This window comes from Eleutherodactylus coqui, chromosome 5 (assembly GCF_035609145.1).
Source record: "Eleutherodactylus coqui strain aEleCoq1 chromosome 5, aEleCoq1.hap1, whole genome shotgun sequence".
Lineage (NCBI taxonomy): Eukaryota > Metazoa > Chordata > Amphibia > Anura > Eleutherodactylidae > Eleutherodactylus > Eleutherodactylus coqui.
Genome location: NC_089841.1, coordinates 51,854,308 through 51,874,366, shown reverse-complemented (window position 1 = coordinate 51,874,366; position 20,059 = coordinate 51,854,308). Strand labels below are relative to the sequence as shown.

At 44.6% G+C, this 20,059-nt stretch overlaps 1 protein-coding gene across 1 annotated transcript; it reads right to left on the bottom strand.

The window, feature by feature from the left end:
- Positions 1-839: 839 nt before the first annotated feature.
- On the bottom strand, positions 840-16,929 carry STARD6 (StAR related lipid transfer domain containing 6). Its single transcript, XM_066602501.1, has 8 exons — positions 16,786-16,929; positions 14,701-14,776; positions 11,051-11,142; positions 6,925-6,974; positions 6,120-6,246; positions 4,095-4,212; positions 3,871-3,964; positions 840-2,652 (listed from the first exon to the last, which is right to left on the bottom strand). Exons 3-8 carry the CDS (start codon positions 11,138-11,140, stop codon positions 2,502-2,504), a joined length of 630 nt encoding a protein of 209 aa, XP_066458598.1. The 5' UTR covers positions 11,141-11,142; positions 14,701-14,776; positions 16,786-16,929; the 3' UTR covers positions 840-2,501.
- Positions 16,930-20,059: the final 3,130 nt, after the last annotated feature.

Genomic DNA, 20,059 nt, shown 5'->3' with positions numbered 1-20,059 from the left:
GAAGCCGGCCGCGGGGTGTACTCGCAGGACGTGACGCCGCACGCTGCACAGCTTCACTCCTCCCCCGGCTCCTGCTCTCATCCCTCACCGTGCAGTCAGAGCCGGGGGAGGAGTGAAGCTGTGTAGTGTGCGGCGTCAGCTGCTGCGAGTAAAGTGACGCTGACGGTCTCACTGCTGACGTCCTCTTTAGAGGCCGCAGTCAGCCTGAGCCATCTACAAACAAGCTGCTGCAGCCAATAATTGCTGAGTGCTGTCATTAGCTGCAGCAACAGGTTTACGGGACATCACAGGCTGCAACCTGTAAACAACAACACAGCAGGGGCCGAGCAGGCGGCAGGGGAAGAGTGCAGGAGTGGGAAGTTTCAGCCATTATTTTATTATGGGGACCCCTTAAGATACCCTTTCATAACTCGGACAACCCCTTTAAGGGTTGGCTAGGTGCACACTAGCTGTAACTGCAAATTGTGCCCAAGTGACTCGGGTGCAAGTTGCGTTGGACAGCACATGCACACCCGTCCGTGTGCTGCCCGATATACACAGCACATGCACTGGCAAGTCCTATTGCTCATCCCTGAAACACAGGAATAGGACATGCCGGGATTCTTTTCACAAAGCCCAGTGTGAAAAACGTCAATGTGTTAATAATAATGGCGCCTTGTGCTGTCCGTGGAATTACACAGCAACCGGCCCAAAATATGTAAGTGTGCACTTAGCTCTGTGTCAGATGCAGTGGCACAGCCGGCTATGTGCAGGAGTTACACAGACTCTACCACAGCAGCATGGTAGATTTTCTCAATTTTGCATTTAGGAAGCAAATAAGCAAAAAACACAAAAAATGCCCAGAACCTTTAATAATAAAACCGATCCCAGGCACCAGACTGACGAGGCAATGTATCAAGGCCTACCACATGTGATGCTATCTGCTGTAATGGTGTACCTAGGACTAGCCATATATATAAGGCCATTCTATATTCCTGTAACTCGGGCGTTTAGTTGGTGGAGGGGGGACTATCTATGACATGCATAGCAGCGTGCCCCGCCCAGTTGACAGTCAAATCCTGTTTCGGGTCAATCATTGCTAAAAGTTCAGTTCGGTTTGAACCTACTAAAGAAGGGAAAATAAGTAAGAAAAGGGAAAAGAAGAATGGGAAAGAAAGAAGAAAAAAAGGAGAAGGAAAGAAGGCAGAAGAAGAAGGAAAAATAATGCTTTTTCTTCTTCTTTTTCTTCATTAATTTTGCCTTAAAGGCACGCTGTCACCAAGGAACTGCAACGTAAACTAAGTTATGGGGCTTCTCCGAGTTGTGATGGGAAGTCGGGGAATGTGGTTTTTATACTCACCCATTTTCCGGTTCCTACGGTGTTCACCCGTGAAGTCCGTGCGCAATCTGAATATTTGACTCTTTTCAGACCGCTGTGCACACTTCCTCCATTAAAGGTCTATGGGAGAGCGCCCAACTCAGTTTGTAAAGAGCCAAGCTTTCAGACCACTTGTGGACGTCATGGCAGGACGACACAGGTGATTATAAAAAAACCACATTCCCCACACCCCGACACCACCAGGAGCAGCACCATAACTTTGTTTACGGTGCTGTTGTGTCCCATTCAAAAGAGCTTAAAACTACTTGGTGAGCTAAGAGTGTTATATCGGGCTTTTAGTGCTCTTAAATAGTGTTATATGCCAGTCTTAGGGGTATTGGTGAAGTTCTGATTCCGTTTGAACTAATTCAGATTGAACTGAACTTTTTGCCAAAATTTGTCGAACTGGCCGAATCGAACGTTTCAAAAGTTGACCCATCACTACTCACAAGCTTGGTGTTACTAGGACAGATGGTAAAGAGGTCTGACTTAGTGACCGATCTGTAACAGTCATACCCTTAGATTTCTTGAATATGGCAAAAATAATTCCATCCAAAAAGCTACAAATGATAAAAAACACCCGAATGTATGATATGAACGTGAAAACCATTTCTTGGTATCTTATTTCTGTGCTGAGATATGATCGATTGAAGTTACAGGCCCGAAGCCTGGGGCTGCACTCTATCAAGTTGTCATGCAGCCCTTGTGTGGATATAAATCTCCAAATGTATCAGTATCTGCCTGCTCACTGGCTTTAGCAGTTATGTCCATAATTGTGGACAGTGATGTATCTGGGGACTTGGATTCACACAATGTGTCTATGCCAACTCTACAGCAGGTCTCAGTAGTGCAGCCTCAGGCGTTGGGTCTGCAACTTCAAGTCATCATATCTCAGGATAGAAATAAGATATTAAGGAACGATTTTCACATTATTAATGCACGTGATTAAGGCTTTTCACCTTCTCCTTGAAGGCTTTCTTCAATAACGTCATGCTGTTTGACCGAATCATCTCAACAGTCTTCCTTATTGATTCGTTGTGACTATTCGGGGGTTCGGAACCACGTATGATGGCGATGAGGGCTGAGCTGATGTATTATGTACAACTGAACATAAATAGAAGCTAAACTCCGTCCTATAAGTCTGTCATCCGTGTAGAAGGTTTAGTATTCCTTGGCGAGCGTCACTGATGAGGCCAACGATGTTGCTGGGTAAAGCTGATTCCACCACTGAGCGCGGCAGTAAACCACCCAGCTCTGGCTGAATATACACCACCAGTCTAGAATGTTCCGGGTTCCTGAATGATAAAAATTAGTTGTGAAAATTTCAAAAACCGCCACAATCGTTATGATCAAGAACATAAGAAAATGTTAACTGAAATAGAAAAAAAGATTAAAAGGGGTTTTTCAGGCACAAAAACTATTGATGGCCTATTCTCAGGTCATCAATAGTTGATCGTCTGGGGTCTGCTGCTCGGGAACCTGGCCAATCAGCTGAGCGGGCGCATGCTGTCAGCGCCACGATACACACGAGTCAAAGCAGAAGCTGCTGCTCCGACACCTGTGTAGTGGCCGGCACTTGTAATTGCAGGTACAGCTCCCATTTATTTTAATGAGATCCCAGCCTTCAGTTACAAGCGTCGGCCACTACACAGGGGTCGGAGCAGCAGCTTCCGCTAACACCCTGAGCCCGCTCAGCTGATCAGCCGGATTTCCGAGTGAGAATGTTGATGATGTATCCTGATTCAGTTTTCACCCATCCACTGATCCTGACAATGGGGGACCTGTGCCCCATCTATTTCACAGTTCAAGATCCATTCTCTGTAGTGTAGTAGAGAACAGTCACACGTGTGCAGCAGTTGTTCCATTCCTCTCAATGTCGCAGACAGATAGCCGAGCGGCGGCGCATGCACCTTGCCTCTCCATTTATTACAAAGGGGCAGACAGAGATAGCCAGCGGCTCCATTTTCCACTACACTACAGAAATGGGAGAATGGATCTTAAATTCTGAAATAGGAAAGACATGGGTCCCCCATTCTCGGGATCGGTGAGGGACCCAGCGGTCAGACCCCCACAATCTGTCAGTTTCCACTGGATGGGTGAAAACTAAAAAAAAAAACGCCCCATCGTCAGGTTAAGGCTGCTATTACACATACGCCAGCGGTTGCCGATAGCACACGTTCTCCCGATAATCACCGGACTTCATTGCAAGTGCAGTTACTGCCTAGAAATGAGTGCTATTACATAAGCATTATCAGCGGTGGGATAATAGCACCCCAAGGAGGTTGGCCTAAGTGTGAAATGTATCCCCTTCCACAGTATGGCGCTGGATAGTAGTTACATTAGACTGCTCCTTAGTCGTGGGCACAGGAAGAGGAGATTCTTACTGGATTCATCCTTCCACCAGAGCAAAAATTCAGTCTGCTGCCTGAGGGCACACGGCCCCCGATGCCCCAGACGTACCCGCTAGACCTAAAAAAAATGGAAGAAATACTGTGTTTTACTAATGTACTTACTCCGGTAATGGTGAACAGACGTAGCCACATGGATTATTGAAGCCCCGGACATGAGAACTGCTTACAGGACATTTGTCGTAGTCCACACTGATAGCTGTAAACGGTACAATTATGCACTAATGTAAGTAGATGGAGGGTGGAGCCCAGAATCATCTCCTCTGGTGGGACCGGGGAGGAACCGTCTGACACTAAGCATGCATTGTTCTAGAAGAAGTGATGCTTACAGTTAGTGGTGATGACTCCGCCGTCGTACCGCCTGATGTGGATTAAATCCACAAATTCTCTTGATGAGATGATCCCCATCCCATAGCTGTGCGTGATGCAGTGACAGATGACCGTATCCTTCAGGAGGAAACACTATATTAGTAGAGGTCCACATGCAAAAGGGAATAGTCGGCAGGCGATATAAACATAATATGGTATTTTCTGTCATGGCATAGAAGAGACTTTATGAAGGCACAGAGTCCATCTACACTAGAGATCAGCCACTCAGGGACTGTCAAGTGGTGGCTGCATTCAGAAACAGAAACCATCCGGTGTGTGTGGTGCCACCACGTTCGGGGAGACTCGTAAACTGGTAGAATGTGGAAAAAGAAACCTTGTATAAGCTGAGAAGGCATTGCGCACATCGTCTACCAGAACCCTTGCTCGAGAGGTCTCACAGGCCATTGGAACATCCATCAGCACCAGGACCATCTGTAGGGAACTACATGCGAAGGGTTATCATGGATGAGCGGCTGCATACAACATCACAGCAGTGAATGCACAGAGGTGCCTGTGATGGTGCTTGGAATATCATTCTTGGACTGTAAATGAGTAGAAGCAAGCAGTGTAGACAGATGACTTGGATGTGGCGGTTGCCTTGAGAGCGGTTTCTACACAACTGCATCGTCCCAACAATGGAGTTTGGAGGAGGTTCTGTTATGGTGTGGGGGTGTTTCTGCTGGGATGGACTAGGGCCATTGGTTAAAGTGAAGTTCACCACCAACACTAATGAGTACGGAGACATTCTGGACAATGTGGTGTAGTGACCCAGTACATCATCCTGGTCACCTAACACAGAGCCACATGAAGGCACCTTTAGGCTTCCTGTGGTGAAGATGGAGGAGAGATTTCCCATGCTGCCTGTGTTCTGGATGTAAGTCGAGTGAGCCCCCAAAAGTGAGAGAGCATTTGTAAGTAACTACTTCTTTTCAAGGCCAGTGCAGAGGTACTACCTAATCGTCTAAATTTTCCTACACGGCCGTCCTGAGCCTGGATCACTGCGTAGAGGTACACCCTTCAATTGGCACACCCACGCGTTTTCAAGTCGGGTTGGAGGTACTACAAGTTAATAAGCTGTGTTCACACATGTGCATCTTTGAGCCTATGAGAGCCGTGTGGAGGTACTACGTTCAGAAGTCATTTGCCTGCACTGTAAAGTCTTTAATTGAACTGCCTTGTATTACCTGTTTAAAGTTTTCAAGTAAAGTTTATGCTGGGCTCTAACCATTCCTAGATACCCGTGGTACTCAAGAACTGATTGTCGCTGCATTTATTCTCCGCCGAGGGTCATACCGATGTGTGAAGTAACGGTGGTGTCACCCGTGACAACTACAAGCCCTATTAGCCTGTATATTGGGCATCTCCCTATCCTAGGGGTGTCCCAGGTGGCCTGCAGTGATACTCTGACCTTTGCTGCATGTGTTCCCTCCAGGAAGGAGTCTGGTAAGTGCCACCATGACAAGTCAGCACTATACCCTCTCAGCTTCCCACATATGCCAGGTGTCCGGGGTCTCCCTATGGGATACTGCAGTGGCATTACCTGCCTTGTGGCAATACTTTGGTGTAGCTTTGTGTCTCTACTAACATGACCGAGCACGATATCATACAGCATGCAGTGGGCATGGTTTGAGGAGCAAACTTCACTGGTCAGCCCAAAGTCTGCTTCTCAATCCCATCAAGGATCTTGGGGAAAAACTAAAACACCATATCCGTGCACGCTCCCACCATCCCCCACATCACTATCTGAAGCTCTCCTCGAAGAATGGAGGCAAGTCCCCTCATACATCTATGGGAAATTGGTGGAAACAATGCCTGGGAGGGTTACTACAGTCATTGAGGCTAAAGGTGGCCGAACACCATATTGAAAAATGTGAATAATAAAACCGAATTTCATCCCCTTCTATGTGTGTCCCAATATTTTTGTCAACATACCAAAGTATATATTATATACACTGTACATTAGTATATCAATTACCTTATATTACCTCATCAATCTCTTCTAGAATGGAGTAGGATTTCAGGGCCGTGTCCCACTTTGATCTGTATTTGGCAAGATACATAAAAGGAACAACCTTTTCTGGGATTTCTTCAATGATTCCTTCTCCACGATATCTACAGTATTTCCAAGAAAAACAGAATCATTACCTACAGCGAGACGGAAAACTCTGTATTTCATCTATATCACATCACTGTAAATTTGAAGTTTGGAGGAGGGCATAGATGAGATGGGCTGGTGAGGCTTTTGCACCAGGTGCTGGATGCCAGGGAAGATGCCAACGATCAACTCTGCCTTGGTCAGTGTAGTTAGACGCAGAGCGAAGACTGTGAACTGTATTTTTGCTACAAGTGAAGGAAAGACTAGATATGAGTTCCTGCAAAGAAGGATAAAATGCTGTAACCATCCTCAGACATGAATGTTCTACACCACCTGGTGGTGATCAGTGGTACTGCACAGGCACTTTAAAAAACTTAGAAAAATGTTTCTTAACTCCGGTGAAAACCATTTCACATGACCCAGTTCTTGCACATGGAAGAGCGGAAATTAGCATCACATAGCTAGGTAGTTCTGTCGTTCAGGCCTCTAGGAAAGCTGTGTATCAACTATTTCCAAGAAAAGTAGAACTAAGGAATGGCTAAATGGAATTTTTAGCAAGTTCACAAAAAACGTTCCCATTGAGGTGAAGGTTGAGGCAGTGATGTATTTTGGAGATGTCAGGGTTGCACTATGATGATGATGGGATTGCAGTTTCTCTGCAGTTCTCCTTCAAGCTATTTTACTTTGCTACTTACATATTTCCTGAATATTCTTTGGAGGGTTTCCATGAGATGGTGATATTTTTCTGAAAGGGACAGAAAATGTATATGTTATCTAGAAAGAAGGGAAGGAAAGTGGAATTAAAAGGAAATGATGAGAAGGGTGGAGAAAAGTAAGAGAAAGAAGGGTCAGAGGGGTGTAAAATGGAAGAACAGAAGATTAGGACAAGTGGAAATGGGAATAGAGAAAGATGGGAAAGGGAAGGAAAAGGAAAAGGAAATTACACATGGACAAGAAGAGGGAAGAAAAGAAAAAGGAGCTGTTTAACCTCTTAGGGACACGGCCTATTTTGGCGTTGAGGACCAAACGATTTTTGGTGGATTTTCATCTCCATTTTTCAGAAGCTACTTTTTTATTTTTCTGTCGACGCGGCCGTATAAGGGCTTGTTTTTTGCGTGGCGAACTGTAGTTTTTATCGGTGCCATTTTTGGGTACATGGACTACATTGTAAAACTTTTATTATGTTTTTATGATCGTAGGGAGAGAAAACGCATCAATTCTGCCATAGATTTTGTTTTTTAAAGCGTTATGCAGCAAAAATGACACACTACATTTTTTTTCATGGGTCGGTACGGTTACAACGATACCAAAATTCTTATTTTTTTTTAGGTTTTTCCACAATAAAAACCCTTTTTTTGGAAATTATTATTTTTTTCTAAAATCACCGCATTCAAAGTCCTATAACTTTTTTATTTTTCCATGGACGGAGCTCTGTGAGGACTTATTTGTTGCAAGATGAGCTGTAGTTTTTATTGGTAACAGTTTGGGGTACATACGGTTTTTTAAATTACTTTTATTGCGCTTTTGGTGAGGCAAAATGCTAAAAATTAGCATTGTGCCTGTTGTTTTAGCTTTTTTTAAAAACTTTTTTTTGCCATGCAGGATAAAAAGCATGTTTGATTTATTGTGCGGGTCTTTACAGACATGACAATACCAAATATGTGGGTTTTAAAAAGTTTTTTTATGGTAATATGAGAAAAAGCATAAAAAAGGGTTTTTTTAACATTTTTTTAACATTTTTATTTTTTGTAGATTATTTAGATTTTTTTTTCACAATCTGTGTCCCTCTGAGGGACTTTTACTACAGCACTAATGATCGCTGCGATAAGGCATGGCAGGACTTCTCTCCTGCCATGCCTTATCGCTTATTACAGCGATCTTTGGCAATGGCAATACAGGACGCCGGTATCTGGTGTCCTGTTGCCATAGCAACCAGCCGGGCTCTCTGCGATAACATCACGAGAGGCGGCTGAAATCACAGAGGGAGCACGCTCCCTCTGTGAACCCTTTCCCTGCCGCAATCTACTTGCACCTCCGCTGTCGCAGCGGGAGCCGGCTACTAGTGACAGCCGGCTCCCGCTGCGGGATAGTGCAAGATCTGCCATGATCTTGCACTATCCCTATGATGTAAGGGTACGTCATTTTGCGGGGAGTACCCGCCTCCCATGACGTACCCGGGTAGGCAAGGGGGTTAAAGGATGGAAAAGGAAGGATGTGAAAGGGCAAAAGCATAAGGAAAGGGAAGAGAAGGAAACAAATAACAGAATGGGAAGATAAGGAAAAGAAATTATAGAAGGATGGGAAAAAGAAAGGAAGGGGATGGCAAACAGATAATGGAAGAGAAGGAAATAGAAATAACAGAAGAATGAGAGAGAGAAGAGAAGAAAAGGGAATTGATGGAAGGATGGAAAAAGAAAGAGAGGGGAAGTGAAAGGACAAAAGCAAAAGGAAAGTGAAGAGAAGGAAACAGTAAGAGCAGAAAAAACGTTTGTTACCGTGTTAGCCAGAAGAACAAAATGTTGTCAGTTAGTAAAGCAAAATAATCTTGTAAATTTGAGACCTTTTCATGGCTAACAAAAAGAAATGGTGTTCAAGTAAGCTTTCACAACTAACCAGAAAGCTGATAAAGCAACCTAACAGGACAGATCTGAAGAAACATATACGAGGGGGTGCTGAGAAGTCTTTGGCTTTGTGTTCTTTTCTTGTTTCTATGGTAACGAATGTTACATCACATGAAAGCCTTAGGTGTCTAATACATGTTTTCAAAATGTTGTCTTTGTAGCTTATGGCAACAGGGATCTGGGCACGCGGGAAAACATGGTGGAGTCTAAGGCGATATTCACAGCAAATGAGAGCAGAGGAGTGATAAAAGTCTTGTTTCTGCAATGAAAGTCCTCAAAGGATATTTATGGTGATACATTGGGGGATCAATGCCCTTCATATTCTACAGTTAAGAACTGGGTTGCTAAATTTATAACGGGCCACTTCAGCACCAATGATGAGGAACGTCCTGGACGACCGAGAGAGGTTGTTGTTCCGGAGATCGTCGATGCTGTGCACAACCTTATAATGGAGAATCAGCCAATTTCAGCTGCAGGAATAGCCGACATCATGGGGATTTCTCGTGAACGTGTTTGTGTCATTATCCATGAACATTTGAACATGAAGAAGGGATCTGCACAGTGGGTCCCCAAATGTTTGACAACAGATCAGAAAAGTATGCGAGTGAAAACTTTCCGGTCCATTTGTCAGCGTTTCCGGACTGATAAGAACTTCCTGGATTGACTGGTCACTATGGAAGAGACCTGGATTTATGTATGTATGACCCTGAAACCAAGGAGCAGTCAAAAGAGTGGAGGCACAGTGGTTCTCCTCGCCCAAAGAAGTTCAGGGTGCAAAAATCAGCCACTAAGGTGATGGCGTCTGTGTTCTGGGATAAGGAGGGCGTGCTGCTAGTGGACTACCTTCAAAATGGCTCCACCATCAATGCAACGTATTACATTGAACTTTTGGACCAATTAAAGGCAGCTCTGAAGGCCAAAAGGCTCGGCAAGCTGTCCAAAGGAATCTTGTTCCTGCAAGACAACACCTCCACTCACACTGCACAAGCGACCACGGCAAAACTGGTGGAGCTAGGCTTCCAGCTGGTTGACCACCCACCTTATTCACCAGATCTAGCTCCCTCCGACTATCATCTGTTTCCAAACCTGAAGAAACACCTCAAGGCTACCAAATTCCACACCATTTCTGATGCCATGGCTGCTATGGATGACTAGTTTGAGGCACAACCGAAATCCTTCTTTTTGCAAGGCTTACAGAACTTGGAATACCGATGTAAGAAGTGCGTTGACATCAGTGGAGAGAATGTGGAATAAATGTAAAGTTTCATCTTCCTATCTCGTTTCTTTCTGGGTAAAGCCAAAGACTTATCAGCACCCCCTCGTATACACGAACACATAAAAGGGCAGAGACATGGTGTGATTAATTAGCATCTAAAACAATAATAGAAAAGGATGAGGGGAAGAGTAGATCCTTAATTAGTCCACAGATAGGGTCTCGTTAGTATCCTGATGAGGAAACCTAGGCAGTTTCAAACGTTTGTTGTAACATAATTTCTTTTTGTTAGCCATTAAAAGTATTAAAGCAGAAATAATAGAAGAATGGGAAAGGAAAGAGAAGGAAACCCAAATGACAGAAGGATGGGAAATAGAAGGGAAGAGGGAGGATAAGCAGACAATAGACGGAAATAGAAATAACCAAAGGATGGGGAATAAAAGAAATAACAGAAAAGGGAAGAATGGAAAACGTAAGGAAAACTAATTTGCAGATGGGAAAGGAAAGATGGAAAAACAAATGAAGAAAAGGGAAACAAAAGGAAGAGGGAATAGAAGGAAATAGAAATGACCAAAGGATGGGAAAGAGAAGGAAAGTAAATAATGGGAGGGGGTGAGAGGAATAGATTAAGGATGAGAAAGTAAAGAGAATGCAAGAAAAATACAGGAGGACAAAAAGAATAAAGGGAAAGAAAAATAAATGCCAGAAGGATCGGAAGGGGGCGAAAAGGAAGAAGAAAGTACAAAAGGAAGATAGAAATGTGAAAGTTAATGAAGGGGAAGATGAAAAAATGAGATAGGGAAAAGGGAAGGTAGCAAGGCGAAGAGAACAAAAGGTTAGGTTAAGGGAAGGAAGGGAATGAAAATGCCAGGTGGGAAGATAGAGGGACAAGTAAAATAACGAAAAGGGAAAATAAAGGATGGAAGATGAAGAAGTAAAATGAGGGAACAGAAGAGATGAGATGGACTGTAATTTGTGGATACTTACTGTAGATTTGGCTACTTTCCATCCGGATGAATCCTGACTATATGATAGAATCTTTCTGGAGACATCATCGGCGATCTTCTTATAGTCCATCCCTAAAAGAAACATGTCATCAGAAAATGTCATCTTGTAGAAATCAGGTTTTTATATTAATCTTATTTTCTAAGAATTTTTGGTGATGTTTTTTAATATCCCATTTTTATCAGTTTTTGATGTCACCATCTATATTTATGAAAAATCCTGCAGTTTTCACAATTACTATGAAACCTAGTAATAGCCTGACCCTTCCTATTCTGTCGAGATCACTTCTCAGCAATCACATCATTATCACCACAGGCAGGATTACAATGAGAGATAAGTACTAATGGACACTTGTCCATGAGTGACTGAATGAGTGAGTGAGTTACATGCTCCATCCCTGATCACATGACAGTGACATCATCACAGGTCCTTTGAGTGAGTTACATTCTCCGCCCCTGATCACATGACAGGACCTCATCAATGTCCTTTATCCCAGCTATGATTTCACCTCAGTGAACAGCTGAATCACCAGAACTTTGAGCTCTGCCCCTGATCACGACAGTGACGTCATCACAGGTCCTTCAATATTTTGACCAACTACAACCGTCATCATAGGTCTTTCAAGTGAGTTACATGTGATGATGTCATTCACTATCAAAATACTAACAACTACTTGTCCGTGAGTGAGTGCTCCACCCCTGATCACATGATGGTAACATCATCAAAGGTCCTAAAACATAAAACATACAGAGCCTGACAGCAGTCCTGACTTGCAGGACTTGTGATGATGTCACCGTTATGTGATCAGTCACCTGGGCTCTGTGTCAGTGAGTGAGTTACATGCTCCATGCCTGATCACATGACGGTGACATCATCTCAGGTCCTTTATCGCTGTGCAGATTATGGGTGGACTACATCCCCTACAAACCCCCGTGGCCTCAGTTGCTATGGAATACTAATGACCATCTACCTGTGAGAGACTGTGTGAGTTACATATGAAGATGCCACCATCATGGGATCAGTTCCGCAGCAGATGTTGCCAGCAGCACTCACTTATACCCAGCACGAGTAGGGCTGACAAGATGCAATGCCACATAAAAGGGAACATGAACCGTCGTTCGCAAAGAAGACAATTGTGTGATAAATCAAGACTTGTGGCAGCATGTAGAGGTGCGCATAAATTCCAAAACTTTACTCCTCCATAGTCCAGAATGCCACGTTTGGACCTGAACAGAGGTCGAAACTTGGCATTTTGGACTATAGAGAATAAATATTTGGAATTTATTGGCAACTCCACATGCTGCCACAAGTCTTGATTTATTATACAACTATCATGGGATCAGTCACCGAAGCTCTGAGCTCCGCCCCTGATCACATGATGGTTACGTCGTCACAGGTCCTTCACTTTATTAAAAACCTGCAGAGCTGGACAGCAGCCGTGTTCTTACAACACCTGTGATGATGTCACCATCATGTGATCAGTCACCTGTGTGGGAAGAGTTCGGAGTCACATGACCAGGGGGTGATCAGTGTGTGTAGGACTCTACTGTGCTGGTTGTGATCCCTATTGTATGGTATAAAAATGTATGTAGCAGAGCTGTATGTGATGTGCATGGAGCAGAGTGTGTGTGATGTGCATCGAGCAGAGCTGTGTGGCACCAGAAACACTGGTGCTATAATTTCCTAATAATTACTAGTAACACCTATATACAGGGTGTAATGAAAAAGCTGGATCCAGCGCTATATCTCACTACTTGTGTCCTATATTGAAATAACAATAGCGTACTTGAATAGGAAGACATGGATGCGCTGCACAGTGGTATGGAGCTCGGCCCCCTGGGGGGCCAGGATAATGGATTTCAATTTTGTGTTGCGGACCCTATAAGGGAGAGAGAAAAACCCAATTGCAGAGTTGAAGAGAAGAATGTGAAAAGCAGAAATCCGCTTTCTGTGTCTCTTTAAGTCCTGTGGGACTGCTGCTATGTCTGAAGTAAGGAAAACATACTGGAAGTGGCCTCCTTCTGCTCTCCATGTTTCGGGGATCCCAGGGACCTGTACGTCATTCGATTGTGTAACACATCCATACCTTCCTATTCAAGTACGCTATTGGTATTTCCATACAGGACACCAGTAGTGAGATATAGCGCCTGATCAGTATTTTTGACTACACTCTGTATAGATAACATAAGATTCACCATTCACAATAGGTGATAGTCATAGCTCACCTCCTCCTCCTTCCTGCACAAGTCACAAAGCACGTTCAAACACACTCCCTTAGAAGTCATTGGTTGGTCCCCTCCTGTCCGTCGTGTCTATGGCCCATGAAACTGCTGTAAAGCATCTCTAAAAGCTGTTAACTGCAGCTCAGTCAAGATGACTGAACCCATAGTCACATACAGACAGCAGAATAAAAAAAAAATCTAAATTAAAATAGAAATTAAAAACAAAATATAAAAATGGAAAATGTTTCACTATCTGGTTTTATTGAAAAACACAGGTGCTACATTTCCTTTCAAGGGATTGTCTGAGCTATGAAAGGGCAGCTTAAGGGGTCCCCCATGGTGTAAAATAACAAAACAGCTGATAGCCACTGCTCCGCACTCCCCCATTTGTCCTCTACCGACGGTCTCTGATGTGTTGTTGATGTAGTCAGCCAGTGATGTCCTGTAAGCCTACAGCTGCAGCCAATGACAGTGCTCAGTGATTATAGCTGAGCGCTGTCATTGGCTGTAGCACCTTGTTTGTAGACGGTTTAGACTGACTGCAGTCTGTAAAGATGGCATCAGCAGGAAGACCAAAGCCACCCGCAGGAGACAAGTGAGGGAGTAGGGAGAGGTGAGTATGAGCTGTTTTGTTACTTTACACCATGGGGGATCCCTTAGGCTGCCCTTTCATAACTCGGGCAACCCCTTCAAGTAAACTGATAAGGATCACATTATCCTAGACTATTCCACAACCCTAATAATAACTATCTTCTGTGCATTAACCCTTTCCAATCCAATGTCTGACGTCTAAAGACATTCTGATTGAAAGCTATACAGCTCCAATGCCAGAAGACATCCGGCAGGGTATTCTTCCTGTAGATTACTGGCTGCTCTGTTGTCAGGGGCCTCTCCAGAATATCCCATACCGCAGTACTGGCTCTAGCCAGCAGATGGCACCATTGTATAATGGCAGAAAGAGAAAGCCCCCTAGGAAACCCTGAATCCAAAATTGGATTGCAAAGGGTTAACAGTTCTGTGATCCCCCAACTGGACAATCAGAGGGAAAATACTGTAAGGGCATGCTCACGCGGCAGACTCCAATGTGGACTCCGCCTCTAAAAACTATGGCAAAATTCTACCTAAGCTGGCGATTTCTGCCACGACTATGCAAGTGTTTAGCCGCAGATCTGCATGCGGATTTAACTCTTTTCAGTGGGCAAATCTGCTTGTGGAGTTCCCGCTATGGAAACATTACAGAATTTGCGTCAAGAAATGACATGTCACTTTTTTTTCCCGCATGCGGATTTGAAATGCAAGTGCCAAAAAAAAAAAAAGTGACGAATAGACTGGTGCGTCATCCCTTTAATGGCATGCAGATTTGACATGGAATCGGTATGGATGTGTGAACATACCCTACGCATTACCTACCTATGACAGAGGCTTCTTGGTGCTCTCCTGCTCAGCAGCTTCCTCTGCAGGTAGAATATTATCCCTGCACTGCAGACTGCAAAAAATATAGAAACATAGGTATTGACCACTGGATTAAAGAGCTAAGGCAGTCTTATCTGCCCACTGGGTTATGTCTGGCACCATACATAAAGGACCCTCATATGGTGCCGGATTTTTCCCTTAGGCAGAAAGTTTTCGAGTTTTTTTCTCCTGCACACATTTTCCATGATCCTTGAGTCAAACCCCCATGAGAGAGGAGTTTCCTGCACAGGCTTTTGACACCTAGTAGCAAAGGGAATGGGATCAACAACCATTGCTGGGCCCCTCTTTCCAGGGACCCAATAGCAGCTGCATGGTTTGGATAGATATTTGAGGGTTTATAGAAGTGCAGGCAGTGATTGCATGAGATCTAGTAAATAAAGGAAGCTTCAGTGACTGAGGAGGGGGATTGGGGGGGGGGGGGGTAGAGAGAGGAGCAGCTCAGGATTACTCCTTCCCCTTTCCAGTGAGTGATGTGCACTGTGCAGGCAGGGATGGAATTGCCTAGAGGCAAGTTAAGTCACTTGCCTCAGTTGGCGCCATCTTGTGATCAAGTACAAGTTTCCTATAGGGACTAAAACGAAATATATAGATAAAAAAATATATATATATTGTAAAAAATACAAAATATTTTTTTATTAAAAAACCTCTCCCCATTGGTCACATGAAAAAATGAAAAAGTAAATTAAGAAAATTAAAAACTGGTATCGCGTTCGTAAAAGTTTGATTTATTAAAACATGGAAAAACAAAAGGAAGATCCGACTTCATGAAAAGATCTTTATTGAAAAATATTTTAAAAAATCCATAATAAAAGCTCAGCACATACTATGGTGCCCATGTGGCCCATGCTTCAAAGCAGAAGGGCTTCTTGATCACAGACCCTAGTATGTGCTGATCTTTTATGGATGTTTTTTAATGCTTTTCAAAAAAAATTTTTTATGAAGTTGGATCTTTCCGTCACGTTTCCTTGGAAGTTACAACTGCTGACTCGTGGCCATCTGTGCTTCTAAGAGATCTTTTGGCAGTTCTCAAATACACTACAAATAATGACCCACGCCGCATATTTTTTGTATTTTCTATTAAAACGTGACATTATTTATTCCCATGAACAGTCAGAAAAAATATATGCAGTGCCAGAATTGCACTTTTTTGTCATCCCATCTCCAAGAACAAAATGATTAAAAAGCCTGGAATGCTACTAATAAAAACTACGGGTCACCTCACAAAAAATGAGACCTCACATGGCTGCATCGATGGGAAAATAAAGTTAAGGGGGTCATAAAGCAATTTTTCATTTAAAAAATAGTGGTCAATAAGAAAATATATATATATATATAAATTTGGTATTATTGTAATGGTACTGACCCAAAGAATGAAGATAAGGGTGGTTTCATGCCTGCCCTCAGGGTTCTGCTTTCCTGTTCCATTCGGGGGGCAGGAGAGAAGAATCCCCGTGGTCGAACGTCTCAGGATGGAACTGAACAGCGCAGAACGGACCCCATTGACTGTCCACCCAGCTGTCCGGCTTTTGGATGGAAGAAAAAGGTTTTTTTCTTCCAGATTTCGACCCGGATCTGCCACAGAACCTCCAGCCGGAGGCTCTGACGCAGATGTGAAACCAGTCTAACATCTCATTTTTAGTGCACCATGAACACTGTAAAACCAACCCTACCAAAATGGTGTAATCTTAGTTTTTTTCCCATTTCTCCCCACTTAGAAATTTTCCAATATTATATATGTTAAACGGTAGCATTGAAAAATATTACTCGATCTACAAAAAGCACGCCCTCATGTAGCTATGTCACCGGAAATAGAAAAATGCATGATTTTCTGAAATTGGAAAAGAAAAAATGCTAAAAACCAAGGGCTGCGGCAGAAAGGGTTAATAATGTGTGTTTGGTCGGGCTGCCCCATCTTCCTGCCTCTATATTGTATGAAGATATTTGCAAGTCTAGGATGTTCAGAGGCCAGTATTGCTACAAGGTTGCACACAGGAGTTACAATGTTGCCATTCCTTGTCTTACCCCAGTGTCAGGCAGCTGCGGCAGCACAGACCACCCCTCCTCCGCTTTTGTACTTTGATCTGGCTCTTGGATGCTTGTGACATAATCACACACAGAAAGAAGCGTGCCAGGAAGTGCTGGAAGAAAGCCGCATCTGCCCCCTCATGTCACGTGAAGCCAGACACCGCCATATTGCTTAAGGGCACAAATACGTCTGCTCCAGTGATTATACTGAACCGGAAAGAACTTCCTGAAGTCTTAAAGGTGCAGAAATATATTACAATGGAAATGTCGTAACAGATGTCATATAAGACCAACCAGTATAGAATGAGGATGAAACAATCACTTCTACTGATGGCCAGGGGTTCACTAATTATAGTTATTGCTGGGCGAGCTGATGAGGCTGGAGACATACGGTAGTACTGGCTAGTTCAGTTTTAAAGGGGGTTTTGATACTAATGGTATGCTGTAATATCTGATCAGTGAGGGTCCAGGGGCTGGGACGCCATGATCCTGAAAAAACTGGGCCCTGAGTGGTGGATACAGATACCATATGTGTTTACACTCCATTATAGCCTACGGTGGACACAGAAGACAACTGAAGATGCCGAAATGCTGTACAACATTAAGAGACTTAAAGGCTTGTGCCAAGATAGCATGCTCTGTGCAAATGCCTATTGAAGGGCTTATCCGGGCAGCGCCCACCGGGATGCACTGCTCCAACCCCTGTGTATTGGCCAGCATTCGTCATTGCAGGCACAGCTGTCATTGAAATCAATGGGACCCCAACCTGCAATCACCAGAGCACCTCTTTGTGATTTCATTGAGAGCTGCGCCACTACAAAGGGGTCAGAGCAACACTTTCGCTCCTACCCTGGTGGGCGCTGCCTGGATAATCCTTTTAAGGCCCTTACGTCCAAACGCAGGTCTGATTTCACATACGGGAGTCCACAGCGGAATCCGACCTTGCCGGCAGCGGTGTTCGCGCGTACCTCGCATCTTCTTTCTTTGTACTGTAGATGGTCCGCATGGCTCACCGTCGCACATGCACAGTAAATCTCCCCTTCCTACGGAATCTGTTGATTTCAATGGAAGCTGTCCGTGCGGGAACCACAAGAAAATGGAGCATGCTGGGACTTGTTTTCTACATGCAGAATCCTGAAAACAAATCCGTATGTGTTAATTGAGTTGCGGATGCCCATGCTTCTCTATGGGGGGCTTGAACTGTGGATCTTACGTACGATCTGCAAATCAAATCCAGCTGTGGACATTGGGCCTTAGGCAGATAAAAGTCATAGAGTGGGGTCCCTTGCTTAGGATCCCCTTTTATGACCCAGAATGGAAAACCACTCAGTAAGGCCGCCTGCAAACGAGCGGGTCGGATCTGGCAGCGAGAATTCTCGCCGCGGGACCCGACCCGAGAGCCTGCAGAGACGAGCGCGTACTCACCCGCGCCTGGCGGCCCCGGCTCTTTCATGTGCCGGCTGCCGCGCAGCCGGCGCATGCGCAGACCGGAGCCGGCGGCCGGGTGAGTGCGAGCCCCGCACAAAAATAGGACATGCCGCGGTTTGTTTGCCGCGCGAGATTTCACGCGGCCAAACCGCAGCCGTCTGCATAGGAGTGCGTATTGTAATGCACTCCTATGCAAACTTTCAGTGGCGGAAATCCCGCCGTGGGATTTCCGCCCGTGTGCAGGCGGCCTAAGAGACACTCCCATTCAGTGATGGCAAACCTTTTAGAGACAGAGTGCCCAAACTGCAACCCCCTTCGTTCTAAAAAGGACAGGGCCGCTTCAAAATAGACAGCGTTCAGATTTTGACTGTTTTTTGGATGCGGAAATACTGCAGAATGTCCACAGCGGAAAATACTGTGGCAAATTCTGCAGCATTTCCGCACCCAAAAAGCAGTCAGAATCTGCACTGTCTATTTTGAAACAGCCCTGCCCATTTCTGCCACATGTAAACATACTCCAGCGGTAATAGTGACCCCCCCCCAGCGGCCCTGGCGATAATAGTGACCCCCCCACAGCGGCCCCAGCGATAGTAGTGACGCCCTCCAGCGGCAATAGTGACCCACCCCACAACGGTCCCCAGTATAATAGGGGCGGCCCCCTGTACAATGGTGATGCCCTACAGCGGCCCCCCGTACAATAGTTATGCCCCACAGCACCTCCCTGTACAAAAGTGCCGCCCCTCAGCTGTCATTTATAAACTGAATAACCCCAATTTTGATAACCTCTCTGGGTATTGTAGTCCGCTCATTCCATTCATTACTTTAGTTGCCCACCTTTGTACCCGCTGAAGCTCTGATATGTCCTCCTTGAGTCCCAGTGCCCAAAACTGTCCACAATATTCCATGTGTGGTCTGACCAGGGACTTGTGAAGAGGGGGAACAATGTTGTGCTCATCATGCGCCCCTAGACCTCTTTTAGTGTGTAATGGTGATATGTATTTTCTCTGCCCATATGCATAACTTTACATTTATCAGTGTTACACCTCATTTGCCACTTTTCTGCCCCAAACCCCCAACTTATCCAGATCCTCTTGCAAACTCCTTGCATCCTCTTGTGTTCATTACTTTACATAGTTTTGTATCAACTGTAAATATTGATATTTTACTGCACAATCCCTCTATCTGGTTTCTAACGCCACAATTTTCTTGCGCTGTCTGCTCTATTTTCGCGTGTTTTAGCGCTTATAAACGCCCCTCCTCACCCATCACAGTGTTGGGAAGCGTTAAAAAACACTGTCAAACACTGGGACAAGCGTTGGAAAATGCTGCGTGACAACGCTGTAAAACGCCACTGTTTCGGATGTTTTCTGAATGCATGTGTGAGGACAGCCTTCATACATTCTCGCCCAGACCAAGTATTCTCATTTTATATACCCACCTTTTATGCAGCTCAGTATCAAACTCTTTGGAGAAGTCCAGATACACAAGATCCAGTGACTCTCCGGTCCAGACTAGAAATTACCTCCTCGTAAACGCTGATCAGGTTGGTGTGACAGGAGCGATCTCTCACAAACCCATGCTGATATGGAGTTATACAGCTGTTTTCCTTGAGGTCCCCCAGAATAGCATCTCTTAGAAACCCTTCAAACATTTTACCCACAATGGAAGTAAGACTTACCGTCCTGTAGTTTCACTTTTTGACCCCTTTTTGAATATCAGCACCACATTGGCTATGCGTCAATCCAGTGGAACAGACCCCATCATTATTGTGTCCTTGAAGGCTTATTCACACGAGCGTATATCGGCCGGCGATTTCACGGCCGGCCGATATATGCTACCATGT